This window comes from Anarrhichthys ocellatus, unplaced genomic scaffold (genome assembly GCF_004355925.1).
Source record: "Anarrhichthys ocellatus isolate YVR2014 unplaced genomic scaffold, GSC_Weel_1.0 scaffold67, whole genome shotgun sequence".
NCBI classification, from domain to species: Eukaryota; Metazoa; Chordata; class Actinopteri; order Perciformes; family Anarhichadidae; genus Anarrhichthys; species Anarrhichthys ocellatus.
Window position 1 is genome coordinate 1,685,165 of NW_022280097.1, and position 12,989 is coordinate 1,698,153.

The following is a 12,989-nucleotide window of genomic DNA, read 5'->3' on the forward strand; positions in this document are numbered from 1 at the left end:
CCCCCCCCCCCCCCCCCCCCCCCCCCCATGATTGTCAATATTTATCCTGTTCATTTTACAGTTTCACATGTAAATTATGCAACTTGGATTGATTTCAGTTTCATCCACCGCCACGATGAGGCCTTCTCCACCGAACCCCTAAAAAACACCGGCCGCGGCCCCCCTCTGGGCTTCTACCACGTGCAGAACGTAAGAAGCACCACCCAGTCGGTACAATGATGAGCTGTGAGGTTGGAATAGGTGAAGTGCTTTAACATCACTGCGTTGTTTTTATAGATTGCTGTTGAGGTGACTAAATCCTTCGTTGACTACATCAAGACTCAGCCAATTGTGTTTGAGGTGTTTGGACACTACCAGAAACAGCCTTTTCTTCCAATCTGTAAAGACGTCATCAGGTACCAGTCAAGAAGTCTACCGGTAGACAGATAAAATGTATACAGTTGTGTTTTCATAAAATGACGATTATTATTTCCACTACCAGTCCACTACGTCCCTGCAGAAGACAGTTCCCACGAGTGATGCCTCTGTCCAAACCAGGTAAATAAACTCTTGGCAGAGTGGCTTGAATTCCACCATTTATTCATGTTGTATTGTCTTCGTACTGGTCTGCCTGCAAGTCATGTCATCGTAGCTTCATGTTGTTGGGTATGAGCAGTTGACTCCGACACCTCGCCGGACCGGGAGAAATCGCTGGACCTGATCCGATACCTGGTCCCAGATGTGTTCAATAGGGTGCTGGTGGACTCGTTGTCAGACACCGCTCTGTCTGCCGCTGGCTTGGCTGCTTCCTTCTTACTGGAAGGAAACGAGCGAGCTCAGCTGACAGCCCCGCCCATCTCTATCTGTTCAGTTATTAAAGCTCAGAAGCCGGGTTGGTTAATTGATGTCGGATCCAAGTGAATCCTGTGACTGACAGCCTTTTTATATCAAGTGATAATCTTGGTGTGACTTCAAAAAGGACTCCCAAAGCAGTTAATGAATTGAGTAATATTTCTGAGTACACAACGTGTTACTTTTATGTAGAGGTGGAAGCTGCTGTGACAACAAGCATCAACTCTGCTCACACGTAACACTGAAGTCCTTCCGTCTGTTGGGTTGATGTTCTGTAAATGACTGTGGAGTGGGAGATAGTGTCCCAAAAAAGAACTAATCATTAGCAAGTTTTAAGGTCTTTTAAAAATGCAACTATTTGATATAAAAAGTTAGTTTTCTTGTGTCAGGATTCAGTTGGATTGGCTCTCTGGTGTCCTGTGTGTTTACTGTGAAACCTGCGTGTTGGATTCTCCTTTCAGTTCTCCCTCTTGTTGAACTGGATCACAGTGCCTTTCTGCTGCAGTAGTCGGCCATGAATAATACTCTCTAAGATGGGAATGTTAAATATGCATTTATTACATAGATAAGACTATTTTTATTGATCTCTAGTGGAACAATTGGAGGAATGCAGTTAACCAATCGTGAGACTAGATTTAATAATGTCCACAAAACAATGATGATCAACAACATCAATACTGTTAAAGGAGAGTAATGTTCAAGGAGTTTGTGCATATGCTTTTCCTCAAGCCAGAGCTGGTAAAGACTTATGAATACATAAGTAAAATCTGAAATAACACAACAAACTTTAGTGGTATTCTCCTTTATAGGCAGGAGTTGCCTATAAATCGGCCGGAGGAAAGGAGCTTCTTCTGCAGGATGAAGCGGTTCCTCTCTTTCCCTGCATCACTGATTTCCTTTCTTCTTCCCTCTCTCTTCCCTGCGTAGCTGTAGAGCAGCTCCCTGCTGTTATCCACAAGTCTGCTCTCAACCTGTCTTACACTCTTCTTATATCCTTTGTTTCAAACACAGTACCTGCCACTAAGCTGACGGCTATGACCCGCCCGCAGGCAGGACCCTGTCACTGCAAATATGATCTCATGGTGTTCTTTGAGATCTGTGAGCTGGAGGCCACTGGAGAGTGAGTATCCTGAGACACCCCTCGCCAAACATGATTTGGAATGTTTTGGGAGAGCTTCCCTTGACTAATTATTGTTATGGAATAGTTATAACGATGTTAAAAAACGTTGCAAATGTCTCCAGCACCGTTAGTCAGTGGCACATGAAATCAGCGAGGCTTGTTTTCACCTGTGTCTCCTCAGCTACATCCCTGCAGTGGTGGACCACAGAGGAGGAATGCCTTGTCATGGCACATTCCTACTGCACCAGGTATGTCCATCATCACTCTGTGAGCAGATATGATATTTGGATTATTAGAAATGAACCGGGCATAACCACGTCTATTTTTCGGTCTTCTCTTGACAACCACAGGGCCTGCAGAGGAGAGTCACTGTTACCATTGTACACGAGTCAGGAGGTGACATGGAGTGGAAGGATATCCGGGAGCTTGTTGTGGGTGAGTTTGGTTATCAGCCGGTCTTGTCCTGAAAACCGACCGGAGATATTGCCTCGTGTGTGAGCTGCTCTAACTGGGGCACTTGTGTCTTCCTAGGTCGTCTCCGCAACACCCTTGAAGCTGATGAGACCATCATTGACCCAAATATTCTCTCTCTCAACATCCTGTCTGCTGGTTACGTCAGACCCATGAGGGATGACCGGTACGTACTGGTGGAGACATGTGATGGAAAGATCTTTGCAAGATTTTATAGGTTTTATTAGATTTTCAATATATATGGTCGACGGGAATTCAATATTAGTGGCCACATGTATGTTATTTGTTTATTACAAGGTTGTGACAGCTTGGCTGAATTTGGAAACAGTTCTATGCCTCAACAAGAGTGTTATCTGAGGACCTCACTTTATTGCTGTTGTGGCAGCTCCTGCACTGGAACAGGCAGATGCATGGCACACAGTAGTGAAACTGCTGTACTGCTGTACCCTGTCCATAAAAAGCATGGCAGAAGAGGCACAACCTGAATGTTAATACTTATTTTGTGATCTTTTATTATTGTGTCTGCATGAGAATAGTTTCCTCTCTCTCTAACTGCAGGAGGCCACACATTAAAACAGAGTGACCATGAGCAAAGTGAATCGGAAAGGTGTTTTTGAAATCGGCCACATTTGAGTCATGAATTCACTGGTCCACGCTGGCTGTGCGACCCTCCTTGGTGCTTATCTGTGCTTTTGGTTCATTTGATTGTCATCATTGTGCCTACACGTTGCATCTCACCTTGTTTTACCACCTCACCTCTAACCCGTCTCATCTCTCAGCCATGAATAGATCCACTAACCCCAACGCTGAAGCTGCTTGTAGACCCCAAAAAGCCACACCTCTTAACCAAGCACCCTCGATTGACTGTATGAAAAAGGTCTAATACAGTAGCACACCAAAAATGACATTAAAATGCATGTCTTTCTAACTCCAGCAGCATGTATCACTGCGTAGTGTAAAATCACTAATAAACATCAAGTATCTGTATTTGGACTCAATGTGATGCCAAACCATCACGACTTTATTGAATCCCATGATTAACTCTTCAGACTGAAGATAACAACGGAAAAACAATCTCTGTTAATCATGCACTGACGGATGTAATGTCTAATTAAAAAACAAACTTGTGACTGTGACATCTTATCGGAAAAAATGTACATAGGTTTCCACAAAAAAATGGGCCTTGGTCCTAAGTACTTAAATAGTGGTAAAGTAATGTTTTATGCAGCTCTGCAGCCAGCCAGTAGGGGGCAGTACGTTTCTTTACATTTTTAAAATTTAAGCATTATAATGAGAACCTGTGTCATATGTTATGTAGGTAGCATGTTTATTTGCATATATTTAGCGCAGTAATTATTATATATTCCTGTTAACTCTTCACTGGTTTTCATTTAACATCCACTTACCATTAACATCACCACTGTATGGTGGCACATAAAGTGGCAGCATGTGTTAATAAGGTATATTGACAATGATTCGAGTGGACAAATATCAGTTTAGTTTTTCTATTAATATCTTTCATCCAAAATTATTATATTATCCAAGTTCAACTCATGGAAAATGTAAAGTATTTTCGCCATTCAACTCACGCTTTTGGTGCCCCTCTGTTTTCGGCTCATTGCTTAATCCCTCTGCTTTCCCAACAAAAAGCCAAACAATACCAGCAACCGCCATCACCCAGACCTGGGTTCACTGAGTTTTAATCTAACGCAGCCACGCGCTCCACGCAGTACTGTCCAGCGGCCCTGCTCGACCGGCCTTTCTCTGACCGCGGTGCTGACCCCTTTGGGTTTTCAGCCCTCAGCGTTTGTCCTGTTACGGGCTCAGCGGCCAAGAATTGGGCTTAAGGGCTCAGCACCAGGTCAGGCTGTGGTCAAGTGTGGTCTCTGCTCAGTCGTGCAGAGACTAATATTAAGGTATATATATATATATATATATGTGGATGCTAACATTTTTCTCCCTCCAGTCCACTAACAGAATGTTGTTGTTTTTTTTTGCTTTTGCAGACAGTTTCTTGATTCGGACATGCCTAGGTATATTATTTTGCCTCTCTTCTCATGCTCTTAAGTTAAACAGACGCCTCATCTTTCTAACGTCCTGTACGCCCTGTCATTCCCACTCAGCCTCCAGTGCTTTCTTTACCCTCTCTCCTACTCTGCCATCGCTGTCAGCAATTCATCCGTGCCTCTTTGTTTTCATCCCTACATGAGATGTGAGGGATGTGGCTCTGCATGTCCCTGGTTGTCTTGCTGCGCTGGCTGTGTGTGTGTGTGTGTGTGTGTGTGTGTGTGTGTGTGTTTGAGCTGTTATCAGGCTGTGGTTTACGATGGAACAGGGTCTGCATGGCTCGCTTTGCTTCACGTGGACTGTCGTTGGCGGTGTCTCTGCCGGAGGTGTAGGAGGTGTCGTGGGGCCAGTATCACACTCTCTGATTCCTGATTTGTTTACAGCTGTTGATTTCTCCATAGATTCAATTTAAAAAGTCCCATCTGACATGATTGTGCTCCCTTTAGTGGCTGTGCTGAAGAAATTCCATTTGGGTGAGAGGTATTAGTACTTGCCAGAAGAGGGTGTAAGTGATCCAGTTTTACAGCACAGTTAATTTGAACTAACAAAGGCAAAGAGATGCATCCTGTCCTGAGCAAGAACATTCAGAAAATGCTGCTTATTTGCTACTTGCTTCACTCTGTTTGTTGTTTTCATATTGCAGTGAAGCAATATTTTGACTCCATGGATATGCTTTTCTTAGTCATCTCTAATCCCAACAGAGAGCGAGTATTTCCCATCACAGCTACAGATTATTAGCAGGAACACCAGTCATCCGTGCTGTAATATGGATCACATCATTTACAGTACCCACTCTGCAACACTGTTAAAATGCAGCTGTTAAAATGTAATCCACTGAACCATTACCTCACCAGTAGCACTTTGCTCAGTATTGCTGCAATGTTGTGAATATTTCTGAATCTGGTACCTCAGCAGGACTCTGCCAGACACCAGAAACAAACGGCCCCTCACATGTTAGGCCAGCAGCATGACTTCAATCCTGGCTCCCGCGTTTTTAGGAGGTAGTAAAAACGCAGCGAAGCACATGTTGGTGTAGTGCAAAGAGGAAATTGCTCCCTTGTAGTGTAAGCAAACACTTTTCTACTACTGGGAAAGAACTGCTCGTGAGTGTGTGAGTTAACGCACTTGCTAATTACTTCAAAACAAGCCATCTCTACACTGAATCCCCTTTCTTCACACAGAACAGCAGAGAGTTCTCCTTACCACAGAGTCAACTCAGTTCAGTGCTGTTTGCTTTCTTCCTGGTGACACATTGTTCACTTTCCCACAAGGGTCACCTCAGTCCAAAGCCAGCGGGCCCAACATCTGAACCTCATGAAGAGTCCATTCAGCCCCTTTTTTACGGCTTACAGAAACATTATTTTTCTTTTACAATTCATGCTCAGATTATCTTTTTTTTTAAAGTCAAGGCTGTACTGGGATTCGGGCCAGAGGGAATAACTGCTTTCAGTGTGTGATTATTTCCCCTCGGGGGGAGATGGGGAAAAATGCTGTATGTTAACGTATGGAGTAAATCAGAGGCGTAACAGAAAGCAGCATTGTTTTTTTAATCGGGGAACGGCCACACACTGTTATTTGAGCTTTTCTACGGTTCCAAGGGATGGCTCAACGGTCTCTCTTGGGTGAGCTGTACCATCCACGGCAGTGTTTTACATTATGAGATAACAGTGTGGAAAAAAAAGACAAACACCATGCCAGCCACGCAAGCCAACACAACCACAACACACTTCCTGTCTCTCACTTTCTGCTCTTTTGCTGATTTCTTCTTTCTCACAGCATTTCCTTGGGAGTTGACCATAGGTATTTCACTGCCATGTCCCTTTCATCTGGCTGTCTATCATCACCCCCCCCCCCTTCCTTTTTCTGTACTAAGAGTCATCTCAGCTCTCTTTGCTTTTCTGTAGTGTTTGTACAAAGCAGAGCATTACCTCATTCAGCCTGTTGCATGCAAAAAGATTTCATTGATATTTTTTGTTGTACTGAGATTTAAGCAATACTGTTTGCATACTATACAAAGCTAATAGTAAATGAATAGTTTTTAAACATCATAATACTATGTTGTCTGTGTCACAAATCAGATTTTAGTCCACTTTCTGTATGTGAATTTTTTTTGATTATTGAGATATAATGTTTACATCTCTGTTGTTAGGTTGACAGGCTTCAGCATGGGTTCAGCTTTGACTGCTAATTTGTAGTTCAGGACTTAATAGTTGACTGCTGATTCATTTTCTTGTCACTCGGACAACCTCAGGACTTTCTACCGCTTCGAGGCCGCCTGGGATAGCTCCATGCACAACTCGCTGCTGCTGAACCGAGTCACTCCGTACGGGGAGAAGATCTACATGACCCTCTCTGCCTACTTGGAGGTACAGCACAGTGCCTTGTGTTCACCAGAGAAATGGCTCTTACAGCATCAGAAATGATGTGTGAATTACTGTAGAGTATCAATGTCAGAAATCCCTCCTCACATTCCTTTTAGATGGAGAACTGCACCCAGCCCGCAATCATAACCAAAGATATCTGCATGGTGTTTTACTCTCGAGACACAAAGCTCTCGGCCTCGCGCTCTATCCGAAACCTTTTTGGTACTGGAAGCCTAAGAGCGCCAGATGGGTGAGTTCAAAACTTCAGACTTTGGCAAATATTGTGCACTTCCTGTGTTCTCTATGTTGATAAAGAGCTCTGTCTTTTTCTTCTTCTAGAAACCGTGTAACTGGAGTTTATGAGGTCAGCCTGTGTAACCTGGCAGATGCAGGAAGCCCAGGTGAGAGTCGGGACAAAGTTGCCATTTTGCATTAAGCTTGCCTCTGCAACATTTCTAACCCTGCACCTGACCACTAACCACTCCAGGTATGCAGAGGAGACGCAGGCGAGTGCTGGACACCTCGGTGGCCTACGTCCGTGGGGAGGAGAACCTGGCCGGGTGGAGGCCCCGTAGTGACAGCCTCATTCTGGACCATCAATGGGAGCTGGAGAAACTCAGCCTCCTCCAAGACGTGAGGGCATAAGTTACATTTCTCTTATAGCACAAGCTACTTGTGTTAACCTAGCAGCCTACCTGTGGTTATGCTGCTGTTACCAGCCTTCACCATAAATGTGTCTAAGTGTACCGTCATGAAAGCCTTTGCTTCTTTAAGGTTTTAAGTAAATACTGTAGATATGAAATGAATTCATAGAGAGAAACCCTAATATACATATGATGTGAATATAAACTGACATCATTTAAAAGAACAACATGTAAAGTTTCACATAAGATGTTTCTTAAAGCTCAGCTGGGAATATAATCGGTTTCTTGAACTCAACTTTGAGTAAGAAGCCAGGGAACAGGGAATTGGAGACATCCATTCTATCATCTTAAAAACAAGTATGTAAAGTAGCCAAATTGGGAAGTTGCCCTAGTTTCACATACACATAAAACTGGATATCATTGGCGTAGTGTTGATAAGAGACGCAGCCAAGTTGATGGATAAGGTAGACTGTAAAGGGAAAACAAGGTAAGACCCAGGATAGATCCCTGAGGAACTCCGTAGTGTCAGCAATGCATACAAATATGTTATGATTAGAAGAAAAGGATGAAAACCATTCAAGAGCTATACAGTACCAGATATCCCAACCCACTTCCTCAAACTATATAATAAAATATGATTTATGGTATTGAAAGCAGCTGTGCCTCTGATGGAAACCAGACTGGAATTTGTCGATTTGAACAGTTTTCCTGCGCAATTTCCAAAGGTTGCTTCCAGACAACTTTCTTTAAGTTTCACAAGGGACATTGTCAATGATTTTGATTTGTTTTTCTCTCAGGTGGAGAAGACCAAACACTACCTTCTCCTGAGGGAGAAACTGGAGTCTACCATGCTTATGGGCCAGGAGTCCCTGCAGTCCTGCATCACTGAGGAGCTGAGCGAGTCTCCTCAGCCCCCCGAGGTCGACCAGGAGGTCAGCTCCAGCTCTGAAATCACCACTGAGAGGCAGAGGGAGCTCGCTGCCAAGGTCAGCCATCGTCACTCAGCGAATACTGACTTTCATGTTTGACTGAAGCGCAGTCTTAATTGTTTGTCCTGATCTGTCAAGTCTGTGCTGAATATGATGCCTTTTTATGATATTACAGATGTGAATTGAGTCAGATTGTATCTGACCATAGAAGACATTTTAAGCTCCCTGTCCTTTTTTCACACAGTGTTTGCGTCTGCTCACTCACTCCTTCAACCGAGAATACAGCCATGTGTGCGTCAGCGCCAGTGAGAGCAAGGTAGTGCTCAAACACTCAATCAGATGAATGCCTGTTGATTGGTTCCTCACAGTTGAGCGAGCATTCATTTGTGTGTTTGTGTGTGTTGCAGATCTCAGAGATGTCCGTCACGATGCTAAGAGACTCCGCTTCAATCTCTGCTCTCAACACAATCACACCCTCCTCAACATGCCCGTCGCTGGTTGAGGGTTGCTATGGGGATGCTGAACTCAGGTCAGTGCTAAGACACACTTGTATGATTATTTTTGCTGAGTCATCCTTTGTAGCCGTTGTAGCTTCTGTTGCATGTGGCGGTCTGGATTAGCTGCATTTTGAGTATTGCTGACTGCGTGTCCCTTCCTTTGAATATAGTGTGCTGTAGTGTGGTAACATGATGCTCTAATGAGGGTTATGTCACTCATCACTTTGGTTGCATAAGGCGTAGGTAGCTACTTTGTTACTAGGGCTCATAGACCTCCTGTTTCTGTGCGGCAGACCCCCGATGCCTCGCTCTCGCGCCGTCAGCCCGAGTCCTGACACACAGCAGGACGCGGAGGCCAAGAAGTCCGTCAACGGAGCCTCTGAAGCCAAACCACGGATCCGCAGATTTTTCCCTGACATCCAGGAGATCAGAGTCAGGTGAGTCTGCCACAGTGACTCCATCACTTAGTGCTGTGGAGACATCTTTCTTGGTTTCACATGCCGTAACATTTGATCTCTTATTTCTGCAGCCCCATTGTGTCGAAGAAGGGCTACTTGCATTTCTTGGAGCCACACACCAACGGATGGGTGAAGCGCTATGTCGTTGTGCGGCGGCCGTACGTCTACATCTACAACGCGGAGAGAGACTCTGTGGAGCGGGCTATCCTCAACCTCTCATCTGCCCAGGTGGAGTACAGCGAGGACCAGCAGGCAATGCTGAAGGTTGGTGATTAACCCAAGACTCCCTCTTTCTGATCTGTTATTGGTGAAAACATCACGTATGGTATATTAAGCTTTTTTCTTGGCTCTTTCACCAGACCCCGTACACATTTGCCGTGTGTACAGAACATCGTGGAATATTGCTACAAGCCACTAATGACAAGGAGATGCATGACTGGCTGTATGCGTTTAATCCCCTCCTTGCTGGAACTATCAGGTAAAAAATATACATCAATAGGAAAAAGTAAACACACACAAAATGCATCTTTGATACAAATACATTTTCTTCTCTGCCTCTCAGGTCGAAGCTGTCGAGAAGACGAGCTGGACCGATGAGGATGTAAACAAGACTCACATCCCATGAGGGAAGGATGAACTTGAGATGTACATAGATCCTTGTCCTTATTCCTCCCTTTGTGCTGACCCCCCCCCCCCCCAACCCCACCACAGTCACCAACAACCATCTCTCCCCTGTACGTTCACAGTTTATCACTAGTGTCCTCAGCACCTAAAGCGCCCATTTCGTGTCAGGCCTTTGCTGCGTCGTGAGTCTCGTAGTCAGAAGAACCTCTCCAAAAAGCTGTCACTGTACTGTACTGGAGTTTATTCATAGCTGTACGATCGAGGAAAAATGGCGGAAGTAGCAACAGTTTCTTATCTCAGAACACATACGTATGGTAATGTACTGTAGTTGTTGTCAGTGACACATCGAGCCTTATACATTTACTCCTTAAAAACAATGCAGTGACATTTATTTTTACCTAAAGCTGCCACGTCAGTGAGGATCACATTGCTCCATTTGCATCAGTAGATAGAAAAAAAAACATGCAGATTGCTCTCAACTCTACAGCTATACATATATATATATACAGTATATACAGTGTGTAAACTGGTTTGCATACAACGTACAGCTAGAAAGTACACGCTAAAAGAAAAAAAAAAAGACAGTTGAGTGTAACTCTGGAGAATAATTCTCTTTTCTTTCTGGTACTTGAATCTTTAAACTTCTTAGAAACTTTAGCACACAGCCTGGTAAGGGAATGGCATATCATTGTAGTTCTTGTGGCATTTTGATCAATCCATGTCGTTTTAGCTACTCGTAGGAGCACCAAGGGCATCTGCATTCACACAATAAGTAATCACATGTCGTCACCATTAATCCTCCCACGTTGATCTCATTCTCTACCTGAATTCTATTTGTTTTAAAATGTGATATATTTAGATATTTAACAGCTTTACTATTTATTTCTGCATGTATTTATTTACAAAGACATTTATATTTCTAAAGTAGTAGTACCGTGCAATTTCTGCACACCGCACTTTTTAATATGAGTTCCTGAAACAAGGTTGTATTGTGAAACAAGGTTGTATTATGAATAATACAATCTTCCCCCCCCCCCCCCATGCAGTTAATGCTTTTAAAACCGTTTATGATTGGCCCCTTTCTTTGTGCTGAAGATTACTTGAATGACACTATCCCCCTAAGGATAGTCACACCTGACCTTTGACCCAACTGATATACATCTGAAAAGGTCACCAAATTGTTAGGTCGAAAATATTAAGGTGGTCTGACCATCCTCAGCTGCACAAAGCTACTTTGTGAAATGATCTAAAGTATAAACTGTTCCTCACAGTACAGATGAAGAAACTGGTTTTCTGAATGATGTGTACATTGATTAAATGTAGTGCCTCTCTTTTTTCAATCGTACTGTACAGTAAGCCTCTGGACCATCAAACTACATCCTTCATGCTGCTATATTACAGTTCTGGAAGTGTCCGCAGATCATATCACATCACTTTCCTGCTTTCCATCGTCGTCATCACTTACATATTCAGACAGAAAAGGTATCATTTATGTCCATGTTACATATCTAATATGGCAATCAGCTGTCATATAACACGGAACGTCCATAACACAGCAGTATATAGAGTATACTTCATGTCTAAACAGTAAAAACTACTTTAACATATTTCAGGATTGTGTTCAACAATCATGTTTTGAATTGGGGAAAAAAAAATCAATGTACACCTGTTCTTTTTTTTTTATCCATTCATCTCAACTTTGAGGAAAAGTGCGACTGAATTTTCTATTGAATTTCATTCGAGTATGAATCTGACTTCAAAATCAAGTGACAGCTTGTGAGTTGTTGTGTGAAGTTTGATTGATGAGCATGCCTCAGGTCAGCCAGCCTAGAGCGCATGCTCACTGACATACGAGGACAACATCTCACAGCAGCAAACTGTTAAAAGCGCTCTATCTAACGGCAAAGTACATTTTAGCAGAGGATTACATTGTAACAGCAAATCGTTTTTATTTTTGCTGCTGAGGTAATCCATACAATACCATATTTTCAGAGGCTGAAAAGTATTCCGTGTGTCGACTTATCTTAAAACATTTTACAACCCGACATGTGTGCACAACTGTCAGTAGTTGTGGCTAATCAACAAAGTTTATGTAACAAAGTCCTGTGATCATCAAAGTCTATCACAGACTTTCTTGGCAGAGACTGCAGTTATATCTTATCCAGCTATAGCATCGTCATTGAGGGAATTCCCAGCTGTGCATTACACTGTCTCGATCACTCATTTCTGTCTCATATCCTTTAAACCCCAGTCTTAAAATGTGAGCCCGGTATTGCTCCAGTCTGATCTCTGTGTTGAGATTAATCCCCATGTTTTCATTGGGCCTTTTAATGTGCGTCACATTTGAGCCAACCAAAGTTTTCTTGGTGCAGTCACACAAAAATAAATCACACTGAATGTACATTGATATTGGAAAAAAGTTAAACTACTGGACTGGTTATGTTGACTTGTCTTTTGTTTTCACAGTCTGGTTCTTTGTTGATTGTAGGGTAGGTTACTGCCAGGGAACCAAATGGAGGTGGTGCGATATACCTGTAATAAGTCCACTGATGTGTGAGGGGAGCTTGGTTCATTGTGGCCCTGTTAGGCATTGCATCTTGTACAGAGTAATGCTGTAGGTAACCTTACTGTCTCACTTGTATTTTTTCCGTCACCATCATGCTCTGGCAACCTTCACAAATCTACTTTTTCTATTCCCTCCCCCTTTAAAGGAACCTCATTCACATTTTTGTGCTTCCATCTAATCTTAGTTTTTTTCTATTTTCAAATTATTTCTTTTTTTTTCCTGTCTTCAAATTATTTTGCATTGTATATAAACATGATTGCTGTGAACAGTGTATTATAAAGTTGCACCCATTTACAAAATCTTCAATGGGCAGTAGTTCAGTCAGTGTCTCTGAGTGTTGAGAGTTTAGCGTAAAATGTTTGTGTACACTAAACACATTGTCATATATGAAATAAACATGGAAATTATGCAACACAAAG

The 12,989-nt window shown here is 43.0% G+C and overlaps 1 protein-coding gene across 20 annotated transcripts in view; it reads left to right on the forward strand.

The window, feature by feature from the left end:
• Positions 1-12,988, forward strand: part of kif1aa (kinesin family member 1Aa) — a 44,368-nt gene extending 31,380 nt beyond the window's left edge. For 9 of the 20 annotated variants that reach the window (XM_031872961.1, XM_031872962.1, XM_031872967.1 and 6 more), the window contains 20 exons: positions 99-189; positions 277-395; positions 482-537; positions 1,843-1,951; positions 2,133-2,199; positions 2,302-2,386; positions 2,483-2,588; positions 4,429-4,455; positions 6,266-6,289; positions 6,741-6,855; positions 6,969-7,102; positions 7,192-7,253; positions 7,340-7,485; positions 8,294-8,482; positions 8,670-8,741; positions 8,833-8,954; positions 9,216-9,359; positions 9,452-9,644; positions 9,740-9,858; positions 9,943-12,988. In XM_031872961.1, the coding sequence (XP_031728821.1) occupies positions 99-189; positions 277-395; positions 482-537; positions 1,843-1,951; positions 2,133-2,199; positions 2,302-2,386; positions 2,483-2,588; positions 4,429-4,455; positions 6,266-6,289; positions 6,741-6,855; positions 6,969-7,102; positions 7,192-7,253; positions 7,340-7,485; positions 8,294-8,482; positions 8,670-8,741; positions 8,833-8,954; positions 9,216-9,359; positions 9,452-9,644; positions 9,740-9,858; positions 9,943-9,985 (2,023 nt within the window). In that variant the 3' untranslated portion in view covers positions 9,986-12,988. The remainder of the gene's footprint in view (positions 1-98; positions 190-276; positions 396-481; positions 538-1,842; positions 1,952-2,132; positions 2,200-2,301; positions 2,387-2,482; positions 2,589-4,428; positions 4,456-6,265; positions 6,290-6,740; positions 6,856-6,968; positions 7,103-7,191; positions 7,254-7,339; positions 7,486-8,293; positions 8,483-8,669; positions 8,742-8,832; positions 8,955-9,215; positions 9,360-9,451; positions 9,645-9,739; positions 9,859-9,942) is intronic. The other 11 variants (XM_031872965.1, XM_031872976.1, XM_031872982.1 and 8 more) reach the window with 3 other exon arrangements.
• The last annotated feature ends 1 nt before the right edge of the window (position 12,989 follows it).